General features: G+C 44.5%; 1 protein-coding gene across 2 annotated transcripts in view; it reads left to right on the top strand.

The window, feature by feature from the left end:
• LOC139564587 (transmembrane protein 145-like) overlaps positions 1 to 13,043 on the top strand; it is a 33,121-nt gene extending 20,078 nt beyond the window's left edge. The window contains exons 5-16 of one of the 2 annotated variants that reach the window (XM_071384219.1): positions 991 to 1,092; positions 2,545 to 2,629; positions 3,256 to 3,327; positions 4,221 to 4,289; positions 4,573 to 4,653; positions 6,200 to 6,278; positions 7,991 to 8,084; positions 8,877 to 9,049; positions 9,372 to 9,492; positions 10,463 to 10,651; positions 10,839 to 10,899; positions 12,286 to 13,043. In XM_071384219.1, the coding sequence (XP_071240320.1) occupies positions 991 to 1,092; positions 2,545 to 2,629; positions 3,256 to 3,327; positions 4,221 to 4,289; positions 4,573 to 4,653; positions 6,200 to 6,278; positions 7,991 to 8,084; positions 8,877 to 9,049; positions 9,372 to 9,492; positions 10,463 to 10,651; positions 10,839 to 10,899; positions 12,286 to 12,305 (1,146 nt within the window). In that variant the 3' untranslated portion in view covers positions 12,306 to 13,043. Of the gene's footprint in view, positions 1 to 990; positions 1,093 to 2,544; positions 2,630 to 3,255; positions 3,328 to 4,220; positions 4,290 to 4,572; positions 4,654 to 6,199; positions 6,279 to 7,990; positions 8,085 to 8,876; positions 9,050 to 9,371; positions 9,493 to 10,462; positions 10,652 to 10,838; positions 11,207 to 12,285 lie in introns of those variants that run through there. The other variant, XM_071384218.1, reaches the window with a different exon arrangement.
• The last annotated feature ends 4,386 nt before the right edge of the window (positions 13,044 to 17,429 follow it).

Raw genomic sequence — 17,429 nt, forward strand, 5'->3', positions numbered from 1 at the left:
TTCATAAGGCAAAAGATCAATTTTACTATTTGGCCTGAATGCAAAGTGCTATGTCTGGAGAGAACCAGGCACAGCTCCTCACCCGTCTAACACCTACTGTGAAGCATGGTGGTGTCAGACTCATACCATGGGGATGCTTTTCAGCGGCAGGGACTGGGAGACTGGTAAGGATAGAGGGAACAATGAATGGAGCCAAATACAAGAACATTCTTGATGAGGACCTGCTTCAGAGTGCAAACGACCTTCAAAATGGGGCGAAGATTTACGTTCCAACAGGACAATGACCCCAAACATACAGCCAAAGTAACTCTGGAATGGCTTCAGAACAAGAATATGAAAGTCCTTGAGTGGCCCAGCCCAGACTTGAGTCCCTGTGGAAAGACTTGAAGATCTGGAAAGACTTGAACTTGATGTGGAAAGACTTGAGGATTGCTGCTCACCCCCACTCCCCATCTAACTAAACAGAGCTTTAGAAAATCTGCAAGGAAGAATTGGAGAAAATCCCCAAATCCATATGTGCAAAGCTGATACAGACATACCCAAGACGACTCAAAGCGGTAATCGCCGCGAAAGGTGATTTGGGTGTGAAAACCTATGTAATTGAGATATTTCTGTATGGGGTATTGTGTGTAGATGGGTGAGGATTTTTTTTTTTAAACCATTTTTAATTCAGGCTGTAACACAACAAAATGTGGAATAAATCAAGTGGGATTAACAATTTCTGAAGGCACTGTATATGTGGGCTTGTCTTGTATGTTTTCCTATGGGACTGTGGTTGTTTTTAGTTATTTGGTTATAACTAAAAGAGCCAGCTATTTTGAGGTGTGAGGAGTATGTGTATGTGAGACAGAGGTGTCTGGGTGTAACTCACACTTTGGAAACGTGTTAGGATGTGTTGATTCAATGTGTTTTTTAGTGTGTGAGCGTCTTCTCTATTAATACATGAACTCTCTCTCTTCTGTCTCTGTTTCTGCTGTCTCTGTCTCTAAGGTGGAAGGAGAGGGAGATGAGGAGGTGCTGAGTTGTGTGGGAGGTCGTAGTTTCCGCTCAGTGAGGGAGAGATGGTGGTACATCGCTCTCAGCAAGTGTGGGGTGAGCACCGACCTTTCACTTCTCACTGATGGCTAGCGCACACAGACATTGTTACTCTGATGACACACACCACCCCCCTCCCCACACACACATAACAAATACACTCACAGATTGACATACACTGAGTGTACAAAACATTAAGAACACCTGCTATTTCCATGACAGAGTGACCAGGTTAATCCCGGTGAAAGCTATGATCCCTTATTGATGTCACTTGTTAAATCCATTTCAATCAGTGTAGATGAAGAGGATGAGACGGGTTAAAGGATTTTTAAGCCTTGAGACAATTGAGACATGGATTGTGCGCCATTCAGAAGGTGAATGGGCAAAACAAAAAATGATTGTGCTGGGTTTTTCCTGTGTGTATCAAGAATGGTTCACCACCCAAAGGACATCCAGCCAACTTGACACAAGTGTGGGAATCATTGGAGTCAGCATGGGCCAGCATCCCTGTGGAAAGCTTTCGACACCTTGTATAGTCCATGCCTGACGAATTGGGGGGGTGCAACTCAATATTAGGAAGGTGTTTGGTATGCTCAGTGTAGATCTTCTCTGAATGTGTGCTTTCGTGTGTGGATGCACAAGTGTGTGTGTGTGCGCCTGTGTGTTGTGGCAGGGCCAGTGTATTGGTGTTAGTAGAGAGTGAGTGTTTGTGAAGAGGGACAGACAGGATTGAAGTGGATGTTTCCTGGAGAGTGTGTTGTGTTGTCACGGCAGCAAGTGGAGGGCTGTTGACGGACATGATGCCTAATGGTGTAGGACTGAAGTTAAAGCTCTGTCTCCGGCCCACGTGGCCCCAGGGACTCTCCCCGTCTCACCCCGCCTGCACACTGCCAATATAATACATGCCTTCCACCCTCTCTCAGTTCTTACTCTCTCTGTCTTTCTCTTCACCTCTTTCTCTCATTCTTACTCTTTCTTGTTCACTCACTCTTTGAATCTGTCCTTTACTGTGGCCTTCTTTCTCTGCGTCACTTCATCTCCTCTCACTGCTCTGTCTCTCATCAATGTCTCTCTCTCTCCCTCCAACCCAGTCCTGCCTGTCTCCTCTCACTGTTGTCTCTCAATGTCTCTCTCTTTCTCTCCCAGTCCTGCATGTCTCCTATCACTGCTCTCAGTCTCTCAATGTCTCTTTCCCTCTCTCCCAGTCCTGCCTGTCTCCTCACTGCTCTCTTTCTCTCCCTCTCTCCCAGTCCTGCCTGGCTAGTATTGATTTTGTGACAGTGCACGCTTCATGCTTCTCACTTTTCTGATGGAGGTACTGAGATCGAGTCTTGGCTGGCAGATGAAATCAAAGGTTTTTTTCTCTCACTTACAGTACAACAACACAAACTCCAGAGGCTTTGAACTCCTCTCTGTGAAATGAGCTCTTTGTGCGCTCACTGTCGCTCCATCTAACTCCCCGCTCTCATCCTCTCTCTCTCCCTCTCCGTCTCTGTCTCTGTCTCACAGGGGGAAGGTTTGCAGCTGGAGTACGAGATGAAGCTGACCAATGGCCAGTCTTTCTGGACACAGCATTTCTCTGCAGACGAGTTTGGTGAGAACGACACAGATTACAGAATGAACATTAATGGCTCGTCCAACACTATTTAACACGGCCAATAAAGCATATTAAAATGAACAAATTATTATAACGAAGGAATGGATGAATGAATTAATGATGATGGATTAACATGAGTGGAATGGGTAAAAAGGAAAATGGACTCAGTTTAGAAAATGACATTATTAAGCTACTCTTTTATTATGATGTTCTAATGACCTCTCTCTTTTTGTCTCTCTCTGTCACTCTCTCTTTTCCCCTCCCTCTCCCTCTCTCTCATCACCATCTCACACCCTCTATCTGCCCTCTCTCTCGCGCTTTCGATTTCACCCTCCATTTCTCCCTCTCTTTCTCCCTCTCTACCGCTCTCTTTACCTCTCTCTCTCTCTTTATCTCTCTCTCTCTCTCTTTACCTCTTTATCTCTCTCTCTCTACCTCTTTACCTCTCTCTCTCTCTACCTCTTTACCTCTCTCTCTCTCTACCTCTTTACCTCTCCCTCTCTCTTTCTACCTCTCTCTCTCTCTCTCTCTACCTCTTTACCTCTCTACCTCTCTCTTTCTACCTCTCTCTCTCTCTTTCTACCTCTCTCTACCTCTCCCTAACCCCATGCCTCTATTCTCAGGGATCCTGGAAACTGACATCACATTCCTGGTTATCTTCTCCCTGGTCTTCATCCTCTCATGTTATTTTGCCTGTAAGTGCCTGAGGAACAAGATCAGATCACGTATTCCTCACACCAGAAAAGCACTTAGCAGCCAATCCTAACCTGAGATCTCTGCTCTTAACTCCCATCTTCACACAAATGTCTCATTGGCATTAATGCACCAATGCACCAAACGTAAGAATTAGTGCTAGTCCTTTCTGGAATGAAGACAAAGAGTAGAGGAATAGAGGTAGAGGAGTAGAGGAGCTTGTCATTATGGAGTCATGGGGGCATGTCTTTCTGGAATGAGGGAAGGTGGCCCCTCTCTGGTGGAGGAGTGGAGGAACTTGTCATTAGGGCTGAACATGTAGAAACCAGCCGGGGAAAGTAAAGTGGGGCAGATGAAGGGAAGGCAGATGTGACAGAGTTAAAATATGGAGAGTATCTTCTCAGATAATACAGCCCATGTGTCTACAAACACACAGACTCCTGCTGCACATACTAATGCCTAATACACCACTCCCCTCTCTCTCATTCTCTATCCTTCTCTTTACATTACCATCTCTGTTTTTGTGTCTCTGTCACGGCATCTTTCCCCTCTAACCCACCGCTCTCTCTCTTTTCATCTGTCTCTCTCTCTCCTCTTCATCTGTCTCTCTCTCTCATCTTCATCTGTCTCTCTCTCTCCTCTTCGTCTGTCTCTCTCTCTCCTCTTCATCTGTCTCTCTCTCCTCTTCACCTGTCTTTCTCTCTCCTCTTCATTTGTCTCTCTCTCTCCTCTTCATTTGTCTCTCTCTCTCCTCTTCATCTGTCTCTCTCTCCTCTTCATCTGTCTCTCCTCTTCATCTGTCTCTCTCTCTCCTCTTCATCTCTCTTTCCTCTTCATCTGTCTCTTTCCTCTTCATATCTCTCTTTATTTGTCTCTCACTCTCTATTTCTCCTAGATAATCTGAAAGGAAGGCAGCTTCTCCATACGACATATAAGATGTTTATGACTGCGGCTGGTGTAGAGGGTGAGTGTGGACCACAACTCCACACACACACACACACACACCCACAGGCGGCCGGCTGCAGCAGCATCACCATCTGACTCACACACTGCAGTTGTTGGCATCTCAGACATGGTAATGACTCCTTCTGATTATCATAGATGTTAACCACGGCTTCAGCACCATACAGATAGTTCCCTGTCTCTGTGTAGGGTAGGACTGCTGCTGCTATATGCAGCTCTGCAGTGCAGAACAGTGAAATATCCCTCTCTCTTTCTCTCCCTCTCCTACCTCCTCCTCCCATCAGTTGTCAGCCTTCTGTTCCACTGTATTTACTGGGGCCTGTATGCCAGAGATGGAGTGGGCAACGGCAGTCTCAAGATAATGGGTGAGTCTGATCATCACAAACACCCTTATAAAGGATGTAAAGCAGAAACACCCTGATAAAGGATGTAATCCAGAAACACCCTGATAAAGGATGTAATGCAGAAACACCCGTATAAAGGATGTAATGCAGAAACACCCTGATAAAGGATGTAATCCAGAATCACCCTGATAAAGGATGTAATCCAGAAACACCCTGATAAAGGATGTAATCCAGAATCACCCTGATAAAGGATGTAAAGCAGAATCACCCTGATAAAGGATGTAATCCAGAAACACCCTGATAAAGGATGTAATCCAGAATCACCCTGATAAAGGATGTAATCCAGAAACACCCTGATAAAGGATGTAAAGCAGAATCACCCTGATAAAGGATGTAATGCAGAATCACCCTGATAAAGGATGTAAAGCAGAAACCCCCTGATAAAGGATGTAATCCAGAATCACCCTGATAAAGGATGTAATGCAGAAACACCCTGATAAAGGATGTAAAGCAGAAACCCCCTGATAAAGGATGTAATCCAGAATCACCCTGATAAAGGATGTAAAGCAGAAACACCCTGATAAAGGATGTAAAGCAGAAACACCCTGATAAAGGATGTAATCCAGAATCACCCTGATAAAGGATGTAAAGCAGAAACCCCCTGATAAAGGATGTAATCCAGAATCACCCTGATAAAGGATGTAATGCAGAAACACCCTGATAAAGGATGTAAAGCAGAAACCCCCTGATAAAGGATGTAATCCAGAATCACCCTGATAAAGGATGTAATCCAGAAACACCCGTATAAAGGATGTAATGCAGAAACACCCTGATAAAGGATGTAATCCAGAATCACCCTGATAAAGGATGTAATCCAGAAACACCCGTATAAAGGATGTAAAGCAGAAACACCCTGATAAAGGATGTAATGCAGAAACACCCTGATAAAGGATGTAATCCAGAAACACCCTGATAAAGGATGTAAAGCAGAATCACCCTGATAAAGGATGTAATGCAGAATCACCCTGATAAAGGATGTAAAGCAGAAACCCCCTGATAAAGGATGTAATGCAGAAACACCCTGATAAAGGATGTAATCCAGAAACACCCTGATAAAGGATGTAAAGCAGAATCACCCTGATAAAGGATGTAATGCAGAATCACCCTGATAAAGGATGTAAAGCAGAAACCCCCTGATAAAGGATGTAATCCAGAATCACCCTGATAAAGGATGTAATGCAGAAACACCCTGATAAAGGATGTAAAGCAGAAACTTTCCCACACAACCCATGCAGTGCAAGAGAGTGCTCACGAGAGGATGAGTGTATCCTTATTTGGGTGTGTGTTGCAAGTGTGTGAGCGTGTGCTGGAGTGAGTGACCTGATTTCAGGTTCTGGTATGATGTTACATATTCAGATACTATAACCTACTTACAGTAATCTTTCTTTCACTCTGTGGGGTTCTCATTTTCTTCCCTCCTTCTCACCATCTCTCTCTCTCTCTCTCTCGCTCTCGCTCTTGCTCTCTCTCGCTCTCTCTCTTGCTCTCTCTCGCTCTCTCTCTCTAGGGAAATTCCTGTTCTCTGTCAGTTTCCTGGTGTTCCTGCTGATGCTGATCCTGCTGGGGAAAGGCTTCACTGTCACCAGGTAGGGAGTGTGTTTGTGTGTGTGTCTCAGGCCGTCTCACCTATGGTCTCAGGGTCAGAGCTACAGTAGCTGTCCCAGCCTTAATAACACCCTCTACCCTAGAGGACATGTCAGTCTAACTGCTTGGCTGGCTGATTTAAATCCTCCAGCCACTCTCTCTGTCTTACTCCTTCTAACTTGTACTAGTAGCCCAGTCTCTCTCTGTCTTACTCCTTCTAACTTGTACCAGTAGCCCAGTCTCTCTCTGTCTTACTCCTTCTAACTCGTAACAGTAGCCCAGTCTCTCTCTGTCTTACTCCTTCTAACTCGTAACAGTAGCCCAGTCTCTCTCTGTCTTACTCCTTCTAACTCGTAACAGTAGCCCAGTCTCTCTCTGTCTTACTCATTCTAACTCGTAACAGTAGCCCAGTCTCTCTCTGTCTTACTCCTTCTAACTTGTACCAGTAGCCCAGTCTCTCTCTGTCTTACTCCTTCTAACTTGTACTAGTAGCCCAGTCTCTCTCTGTCTTACCCCTTCTAACTTGTACCAGTAGCCCAGTCTCTCTCTGTCTTACTCCTTCTAACTCGTACCAGTAGCCCAGTCTCTCTCTGTCTTACTCCTTCTAACTTGTACCAGTAGCCCAGTCTCTCTCTGTCTTACTCCTTCTAACTCGTAACAGTAGCCCAGTCTCTCTCTGTCTTACTCCTTCTAACTCGTAACAGTAGCCCAGTCTCTCTCTCTTACTCCTTCTAACTTGTACTAGTAGCCCAGTCTCTCTGTCTTACTCCTTGTAACTCGTACCAGTAGCCCAGTCTCTCTCTGTCTTACTCCTTCTAACTTGTACCAGTAGCCCAGTCTCTCTCTGTCTTACTCCTTCTAACTTGTACTAGTAGCCCAGTCTCTCTCTGTCTTACTCATTCTAACTCGCACCAGTAGCCCAGTCTCTCTGTCTTACTCCTTCTAACTTGTACCAGTAGCCCAGTCTCTCTCTGTCTTACTCCTTCTAACTTGTACTAGTAGCCCAGTCTCTCTGTCTTACTCATTCTAACTCGTACCAGTAGCCCAGTCTCTCTCTGTCCTACTCCTTCTAACTTGTACCAGTATCCCAGTCTCTCTGTCTTACTCCTTCTAACTCGTACCAGTAGCCCAGTCTCTCTCTGTCTTACTCCTTCTAACTCGTAACAGTAGCCCAGTCTCTCTATGTCTTACTCCTTCTAACTTGTACCAGTAGCCCAGTCTCTCTCTGTCTTACTCCTTCTAACTCGTACCAGTAGCCCAGTCTCTCTCTGTCTTACTCCTTCTAACTTGTACCAGTATCCCAGTCTCTCTGTCTTACTCCTTCTAACTCGTACCAGTATCCCAGTCTCTCTGTCTTACTCCTTCTAACTCGTACCAGTAGCCCAGTCTCCCTGTCTTACTCCTTCTAACTCGTACCAGTAGCCCAGTCTCTCTCTGTCTTACTCCTTCTAACTCGTACCAGTAGCCCAGTCTCTCTGTCTTACTCCTTATAACTCGTACCAGTAGCCCAGTCTCTCTCTGTCTTACTCCTTCTAACTCGTACCAGTAGCCCAGTCTCTATCTGTCTTACTCCTTCTAACTTGTACCAGTAGCCCAGTCTCTCTCTGTCTTACTCCTTCTAACTCGCACCAGTATCCCAGAGAGAGAGAGAGAGTGTGTGTATTCATCTGTCTGTGTGAAAGCTAACCCCCCTGTGTGTATCCGTTTCTGTCAGGGCGAGGATCAGCCACAGTGGCTCTGTCAAGCTGTCCATCTACATGACAGTCTACACCGTCACCTATATCATCCTCTTCATATACGAGGCAGAGGTACTGCAGTCTACACTACAGAACTTCTGCTGCTACACTCCTACTGTCCATGCTATACGTGAAGGACCAGTGTATGACGGTCTAAGTTTCAACCGGGGATTCCTGTGTCCCACAACACTATGTTAGCCTACTGAGTTGAAGCCTAGGTATTAGCTCTAGGAGCTAGTCTTTAGGTCTCGGGCACGGTTACTCATCAGCTGAGCATGGATCACAGAATCAACTCCATTACAAGTGTAAAATGTGCTTTGCTATAATTTAGGATGGGTCCCTCTTTGAAATGAGGTTCACATATCATGGGACCTCCTGGTAAGATAAAGGTGAAATTAAAGGGGCCTACTCCTGATGTACTGTAGTATAAAGGGATAGGAGTTTCTTACCCAGCCTGTCGGTGCCTAGAACTGGGCTTGTACATACATAATGCAGGGGACGACAGAGGGTAACCCTTTTTGACCAATGATATCCAGTCTCTGGCCTGGGAAACTGAATACATAGCCCGCAAGCAGAGGCACTGTCAATGACCCAGTTGTAGAGAAGTGTCAATGACGCACAAACACACAAACAAACATACATACATGTGTACACATACGCACACACTTGTAGACACACTCACCAACGAAAACGAGTAGATTTCACATCCCAACATGTCAGCAAACCACAGACTGTTACAACACATGCTGGGGAACGTATTGTAATACACCTCTCTGCTATTTGAGGGTAAAGTTAGTAGGTTGATTAGTAGGGTGCGGTCCATTAGAGTGGTTGTATGACGTTGTAAGTGTGTTTGTGTCTCAGTTCTTTGACCCAGGTGAAGTGCTGTATGCATATGACAGCCCGGCGGGCTACGGTCTGATGGGTCTCCAGCTGCTGGCCTACGTGTGGTTCTGCTACGCCGTCCTGATCTCCCTCAAACACTACCCTGAGAAACAATCCTTCTACATCCCCTTCTTCACGGCATACACACTCTGGTGAGAGGACATCGCCCTACAACCCTTCACTCTCTGCATGCAGTTTGTCTCTGTCAGGTTCATCAACTTCATACCCTAAAAAGCATTACACCCAATAAACTCCCCGTCTCCCTTATTTTTCCACTTCTCGCTTGCTCGTCTTACATCTGTCCTCACTCTTCCGCCTCTCCCTCTCGTTTCCTTTTGTCACTATTCCACCATATTCCTTTTTTCTCCTCCTTCCTTTACATATCTCAATCTCTCCCTTCCCTATATCTCTCTCCTCTCTCTCTCTTAATCTCTCTCCCTCATTAACTCTCTCTCCTCTCTCTCCCTCTGGCAGGTTTTTCGCGGTGCCCGTCATGGCTCTGATAGCTAACTTTGGCATCCCTCGCTGGGCACGGGAGAAGATCGTCAATGGCATCCAACTGGGCATCCACCTCTATGCTCACATCGTATTCCTCGTTAGTACCCTTCATCTCTCTACACACTCACACACAGGCATGCATGTGCGCACACATACACACACTGCCTCACTGTTGACGTTAGTTATCTCGAAGACCTCCTCGCCCGCCTCGTTAGTAACCCCCTGCCCTCCACACGCAGGCACGCACACACTCACCTCTCTTTTAATATCTATGAGTCATATCTCTCTTTCCTCATCGCCCTCTGCGTTAGTATACTCCCAAACCCAGACTTCCATACCAGACTGAGCATCTCGGTCCCAGACTTCTGCACCAGACTGAGCCTCTCAGTCCCAGACTTCTGCACCAGACTGAGCTTCCCGGTCCCAGACTTCTGTACCAGACTGAGCCTCTCGGTCCCAGACTTCTGTACCTGACTGAGCCTCTCGGTCCCAGACTTCTGTACCTGACTGAGCCTCTCGGTCCCAGACTTCTGTACCAGACTGAGCCTCTCGGTCCCAGACTTCTGTACCAGACTGAGCCTCTCGGTCCCAGACTTCTGTACCAGACTGAGCCTCTCGGTCCCAGACTTCTGTACCAGACTGAGCCTCTCGGTCCCAGACTTCTGTACCAGACTGAGCCTCTCGGTCCCAGACTTCTGTACCAGACTGAGCCTCTCGGTCCCAGACTTCTGTACCTGACTGAGCCTCTCGGTCCCAGACTTCTATACCAGACTGAGCCTCTCGGTCCCAGACTTCTATACCAGACTGAGCCTCTCGGTCCCAGACTTCTGTACCAGACTGAGCCTCTCGGTCCCAGACTTCTGTACCAGACTGAGCCTCTCTGTCCTTTGTTAGTGACACATTCAGACACATACTGTTCTGTTTTATATGTGCAGGAATGTGTATCAGTGTATGGAGAATAGGGTTATATTACAGGGTAATATTTGTACAGACAATATTCTGAATATGATACATTCCTCCCATCCGTCCCTTCTCCCCCCCCCCCCCCCCCCCCTGCCTCGCCACAGGCTATCACGCGGCCCTCTGCGGCCAATAAGAACTTCCCGTACCACGTGCGGACCTCTCAGATCGGGATCCTGCTGTCTAGTCCGAAGGCGGGTGTGGCGAGTGAGAGTTTCCCCCACCACGCCTATGGGAACAGCTCCTTCCTGGGCGACTCCCAGCCCAACTTCACAGAACTGTTCTCCATCCAGTCGGTGAGTGTATGTATGGTCTGAGGAGGGAACTGATACTAAGGTCCGATATAGTCCCTGTAACCTGTAACACTCCAGAGGTGTTAGAGCACAGAGGAAGTTGTCAGAGAAGGATGTGGTAACTGATATTGTGACAAATACAACCCAGCGTGACCCTTAACCTTTCAACCTTTACCTACCTCTCTCTCAGGGCCCAGTGAAGACGGTGGAGGAGACGGTGGCCCGGAAGGGACAGGAAGTGCAGAGGAACAGTGAGCATAAGATCATCACCACCACGGCCGACCTGTCGTCACCCACCTTCCCCCCACTCCCTCCCCCCATGCCCCCCCGCCTCTCTGCCCACTCCCCCCCTCCCCCTCCACGACTCCCCTCCCACTTTACTGAGTACTTCAGCATGCAGGGGGGAGGTGGCGTGGGCACCAAGGCATGAGACAGACAGAGAGAAAGAGGGACACAGAGAGAAGGAGAAAGATTGAAAGGGAGGTGGAGGAAGATCAGGTAGCACCGAAAACAGGTCAAGCTATGTATAGCCACGAGGGAAGGAGGGATGGATATAAGGAGGAAGAGAAGGGGGAGTCATCATAAGCAGACATGTGGAATAGAAGTTTGAAACGGCCCATTTTCACCTCTAAATAGAGAGAATGGGAAGAGAGCTGAATAAAGAAGAGGAAATGGCTGTGAGTTAAAGTGCTGAGCTTGTAAAAGAAAAAAATAAGCAATAAATATTTGAACATGAGCAGGGAGAGAGGCACCAGGAGGGAGAGATGACAGAGTGGATGTAGCCTGACCAATAGAATGATAGGAGCGCACAGTGGAGACTGAACAAAACTCCTATGAACACTTTTATTCAAGAATTTATAAGGCATCAATGGAGGGGCTGAGGGAAACGTGTAAATAGCTGAAGAGAATGAGTTACCATTACTCTAAAATAGTTGCAGAGTTTATATTACAAAAGGGATGTTTTTTTCCCACATTGTCGAATTCCAAGTGGTGCTGTGACCATTGCAGTTCTCATGCCATTACATTGTACAAGAGTAAAATGTTCACTCACATCCTGAAACAATACATTCATGTTTTTTTCTTCATGTTTGACAGATGATGTTAACACAAAATATTGAATTTCTCCATATAGAATATGTTGGGATGATTTATATTCTTATATATGTTGATTGCTCCAGGCTATAGGATTGATATACTGATGTTTAAGTGTACAATGTTAGGTTTACTGTGGACCCGAGGTACTGCTAAAACAAGCATGTACTCCCTGTCTCTAAACGGATTATACTCCATGTGCTCATACAGTGCGCGTGCCTGTTGTACTACTATACAATAACTGTATATATTTCATACCATATAGGCTACTGAGGAGGTGTTAATGTCACTTCTTCTGGATTTCTATTGGAACCTTATGTCATACTGTCCACAGACAACTGTTTTAACTCCGAATACTACTGTTCAGTTTTCACTGGAGTGCAAGATATTAGCTTGCTCTGAATGTAATTCCTTGATGTATGTAGACCTTGGTGAATGTATTAATGCAATAGAGCACAAGGAAAGGGGTGGTTTTAAAGTTACATTTTCAACTTTGTTTTTTACATAGAAATCATACTTATAGCTTGTTTTACTTTCAATTTCAGCCTCCATCCTTGACACATGATTTAAGGAGGGAAGGTTGTCCAGCGAGGATATGAACTAACTTCACAATCACCCCCCCCCCCCAACTAGTATGTAATGATGTCATGTCAAACCTGTACATGTCTGTATGTATGGCCGTTTCCCTCAGTGAAGTTGTACATCTGATCTGATACTGTGTGAGGGGCTCATTGGTGTTTATCCATAAGTAGGAACAGTAGTTCTTCCTGAACATGAAAAGTCCTGCGCCCATAAACAACTTAAGCAAACCTTTTAGAGTAACTGTGAAAGTAGTAGCACCAACGTCCTGTTTGTCCTGCATGGAGCACTTTAATGTTCCCCTTCTCTTAGTTTTTCTGTTCCGCCATTTATTTCAAAGTGACTTTGAATAGCGCTTTTATCTGAATTATACTCATCCACACACTACATCCAATGATATTCCGGTATCAAATATACAAATATTACCTGTAGATATGTTCATATTAATCAATGTCATCAAGTGTCATTATGAGACATTTAAAAATGTACATGTATCTTAATAACATTAAGTTGATTAAATAGCCTAATGATATCAATGTAAGGGGGAGGGTGTAATTCATAAGACGGTGTCAAGGCCAATTTACCACCTGTTTCTTCTAAGAAATGGAAATAATGGAAGTAATCAACTACATTGTATTTTGTTTTGTATAACTTGTTAATATCCGAGTATGAAACATGCAACTCTCTTTAATATTTTTTTATCCAATCTGTAAAAAAAAAAAAAGGTGTGGGGTAAAGAATGGTGGTTAATTGACTGTTTCTAATGGTGTAATTAATAGCCCTTTATTGTCTTTCTGTAGTAATGTCTGGAGTAGGCTTGGTTTGGTCAGACTGGTACAGCACATGTTATGTACAGTGGGGAGAACAAGTATTTGATACACTGACAATTTTGCAGGTTTTCCTACTTACAAAGCATGTAGAGGTCTGTCATTTTTATCATAGGTACACTTCAACTGTGAGAGAAGGAATCTAAAACAAAAATCCAGAAAATCACATTGTATGATTTTTAAGTAATTAATTTGCATTTTATTGCATGACATAAGTATTTGATACATCAGAAAAGCAGAACTGAATATTTGGTACAGAAACCTTAGTTTGCAATTACAGAGATCATACGTTTCCTGTAGTTCTTGACCAGGTTTGCACACACTGCAGCAGGGATTTTGGCCCACTCCTCCATACAGACCTTCTCCAGATCCTTCAGGTTTCGGGGCTGTCGCTGGGCAATACGGACTTTCGGCTCCCTCCAAAGATTTTCTATTGGGTTCAGGTCTGGAGACTGGCTAGGCCACTCCAGGACCTTGAGATGCTTCTTACGGAGCCACTCCTTAGTTGCCCTGGCTGTGTGTTTCGGGTCGTTGTCATGCTGGAAGACCCAGCCACGACCCATCTTCAATGCTCTTACTGAGGGAAGGAGGTTGTTGGTCAAGATCTCGCGATACATGGCCCCATCCATCCTCCCCTCAATACGGTGCAGTCGTCCTGTCCCCTTTGCAGAAAAGCATCCCCAAAGAATGATGTTTCCACCTCCATGCTTCACGGTTGGGATGGTGTTCTTGGGGTTGTACTCATCCTTCTATTCCTCCAAACACGGCGAGTGGAGTTTAGAGCAAAAAGCTCTATTTTTGTCTCATCAGACCACATGACCTTCTCCCATTCCTCCTCTGGATCATCCAGATGGTCATTGGCAAACTTCAGACGGGCCTGGACATGCGCTGGCTTGAGCAGGGGGACCTTGCGTGCGCTGCAGGATTTTAATCCATGACGGCGTAGTGTGTTACTAATGGTTTTCTTTGAGACTGTGGTCCCAGCTCTCTTCAGGTCATTGACCAGGTCCTGCCGTGTAGTTCTGGGCTGATCCCTCACATTCCTCATGATCATTGATGCCCCACGAGGTGAGATCTTGCATGGAGCCCCAGACCGAGGGTGATTGACCGTCATCTTGAACTTCTTCCATTTTCTAATAATTGTGCCAACAGTTGTTGCCTTCTCACCAAGCTGCTTGGCTATTGTCCTGTAGCCCATCCCAGCCTTGTACAGGTCTACAATTTATCCCTGATGTCCTTACACAGCTCTCTGGTCTTGGCCATTGTGGAGAGGTTGGAGTCTGTTTGATTGAGTGTGTGGACAGGTGTCTTTTATACAGGTAACGAGTTCAAACAGGTGCAGTTAATACAGGTAATGAGTGGAGAACAGGAGGGCTTCTTAAAGAAAAACTAACAGGTCTGTGAGAGCCGGAATTCTTACTGGTTGGTAGGTGATCAAATACTTATGTCATGCAATAAAATGCAAATTAATTACTTAAAAATCATACAATGTGATTTTCTGGATTTTTGTTTTAGATTCCGTCTCTCACAGTTGAAGTGTACCTATGATAAAAATGACAGACCTCTACATGCTTTGTAAGTAGGAAAACCTGCAAAATCGGCAGTGTATCAAATACTTGTTCTCCCCACTGTACATGAGAACATACAGTCAAAGGTATAATGTAGTCTGTAAAAAAGAATGATACTTGAATTAGATTGTTCTGGTGTTCCAAAGGTTTTGTCACTGTAGGCGTATACAGTTGAAGTCGGAAGTTTACATACACTTAGGTTGGAGTCATTAAAACTCGTTTTTCAACCACACCACAAATTTCTTGTTAACAAACTATAGTTTTGGCAAGTCAGTTAGGACATCTACTTTGTGTATGACACAAGTAATTTTTCCAACAATTGTTTACAGATTATTTCACTTATAATTCACTGTATAACAATTCCAGTGGGTCAGAAGATTACATACACTAAGTTGACTGTGCCTTTAAACAGCTTGGAAAATTCCAGATAATTATGTCATGGCTTTAGAAGCTTCTGATAGGCTAATTGACATAATTTGAGTCAATTGGAGGTGTACCTGTGGATGTATTTCAAGGCCTACCTTCAAACTCAATGCCTCTTTGCTTGACATCATGGGAAAATCAAAAGAAATCAGCCAAGACATCAGAAAAATAATTGTAGACCTCCACAAGTCTGGTTCATCCTTGGGATGAATTTCCAAATGCCTGAAGGTACCATGTTCATCTGTACAAACAATAGTACGCAAGTATAAACACCATGGGACCACGCAGCCGTCATACCGCTCAGGAAGGAGACGCGTTCTGTCTCCGAGAGATGAACGTACTTTGGTGCGAAAAGTGCAAATCAATCCCAGAACAACAGCAAAGGACCATGTGAAGATGCTGGAGGAAACAGGTACAAAGGTATCTATATCCACAGTAAAATGAGTCCTATATCGATATAACCTGAAAGGCTGCTCAGCAAGGAAGAAGCCACTGCTCCAAAACCGCCATAAAAAAAGCCAGACTACGGTTTGCAACTGCACATGGGGACAAAGATCGTACTTTTTGGAGAAATGTCCTCTGGTCTGATGAAATAAAAATAGAACTGTTTGGCCATAATGAACATCATTATGTGTGGAGGAAAAAGGGGGAGGCTTGCAAGCCGAAGAACACCATCCCAACCGTGAAGCACGGGAGTGGCAGCATCATGTTGTGAGGGTGCTTTGCTGCAGGAGGGACTGGTGTACTTCACAAAATAGATGGCATCATGAGGCAGGAAAATTATGTGGATATATTGAAGCAACATCTCAAGACATCAGTCAGGAAGTTAGAGCTTGGTCGCAAATGGGTCTTCCAAATGGACAATGACCCCAAGCATACTTCCAAAGTTGTGGCAAAATGGCTTAAGGACAACAACATCAAGGTATTGGAGTGGCCATCACAAAGCCTTGACCTCCATCCTATAAAAAAATTGTGGGCAGAACTGAAAAAGCTTGTGCGAGCAAGGAGGCCTACAAACCTGACTCGGTTACACCAGCTCTGTCAGGAGGAATGGGCCAAAATTCACCCAACTTATTGTGGGAAGCTTGTGGAACGCTACCCAAAACATTTGACCAAAGTAAAATAATTTAAAGGCAATACTACCAAATACTAATTGAGTGTATGTAAACTTCTGATCCACTGGGAATGTGATGAAAGAAATTAAAGCTGAAATAAATAATTCTCCACTATTATTCTGATAATTCAAATTCTTAAAATAAAGTGTTGATCCTAACTGACACAAGACAGGGAATTTTTACTAAGATTAAATGTCAGGAATTGTGAAAAACTGAGTTTAAATGTATTTGGCTAAGGTGTATGTAAACTTCCGTTACAGTCCACTGTTGTTCATGGTTACGGATGCCATTACTTGACTGAATAGATTGATTTTGACAGGCTGGTTCCATTCATCCTGTACAACAAGCTGCATGATCAACTTATCTATGGTATTTGTCTATTATACACAGACACAAGTGGAAGAGCAAAGGGAGAGGAGTGAGAGGGTTTTATATGCATGACAGACAACAGCACAGCTTCCTGGGTATTTAGAGAGGTCTGGTTAAGAGCACATTACTGAAGCACTGTTCGAAATGAATGCATTTTAATGGTGTCAAATTAGAATATTCTGAATATGCTGTACATACACTTTTTGCCAAATTAAAATGGTTGGTTTTACTAGAGGCCTTGTCTGTTTCTTTCATACCTTGGCCACAGTGTGAATGTGTATGTGTGATGTAGAAGGGCAAGGGCATTCGTCCAAAACACCTACTCCATCTTGGTACAGTACAATTACTTTTCTGGAACCTCACAATTGGAGCGCTTACAGGCAAGTGGCAAAGGAGAACGGAGAGCCGGTCCAATTGAATGTAATTGCAATAGGTTTGGGGCAATTTAGGCAAGTAGTTACCAGTATGTGAAAACCAAACTCTACAGCAGCTCTTAATAACAAAACAGTTTGAATCTAAACAAATAGAACAAATGGGGAAGCTCATGATGTGTGATTTTGCCTGGTTGAAGGTGGTTGCTTTCATAAAATATCCTGCCTCTATTTGCCACTGTCTGTTTATTCTGAATCAGTAGAGATTAAAAACAGGACATCAAATAATAATGATAATAATGAAAAGTTTGGGGGAAATGTTTCTGAACCAGTAGAGGGAATAATACCAGCATATTTAAGCACATCTGTTAAATTCACAGTAGTGCCACGAACAAAACTTTTTATTTGACTAACAGTCAAAATAACAGGACGCTTAA

The sequence above is a fragment of the Salvelinus alpinus genome, chromosome 35 (assembly GCF_045679555.1).
Source record: "Salvelinus alpinus chromosome 35, SLU_Salpinus.1, whole genome shotgun sequence".
Taxonomy (NCBI): Eukaryota; Metazoa; Chordata; class Actinopteri; order Salmoniformes; family Salmonidae; genus Salvelinus; species Salvelinus alpinus.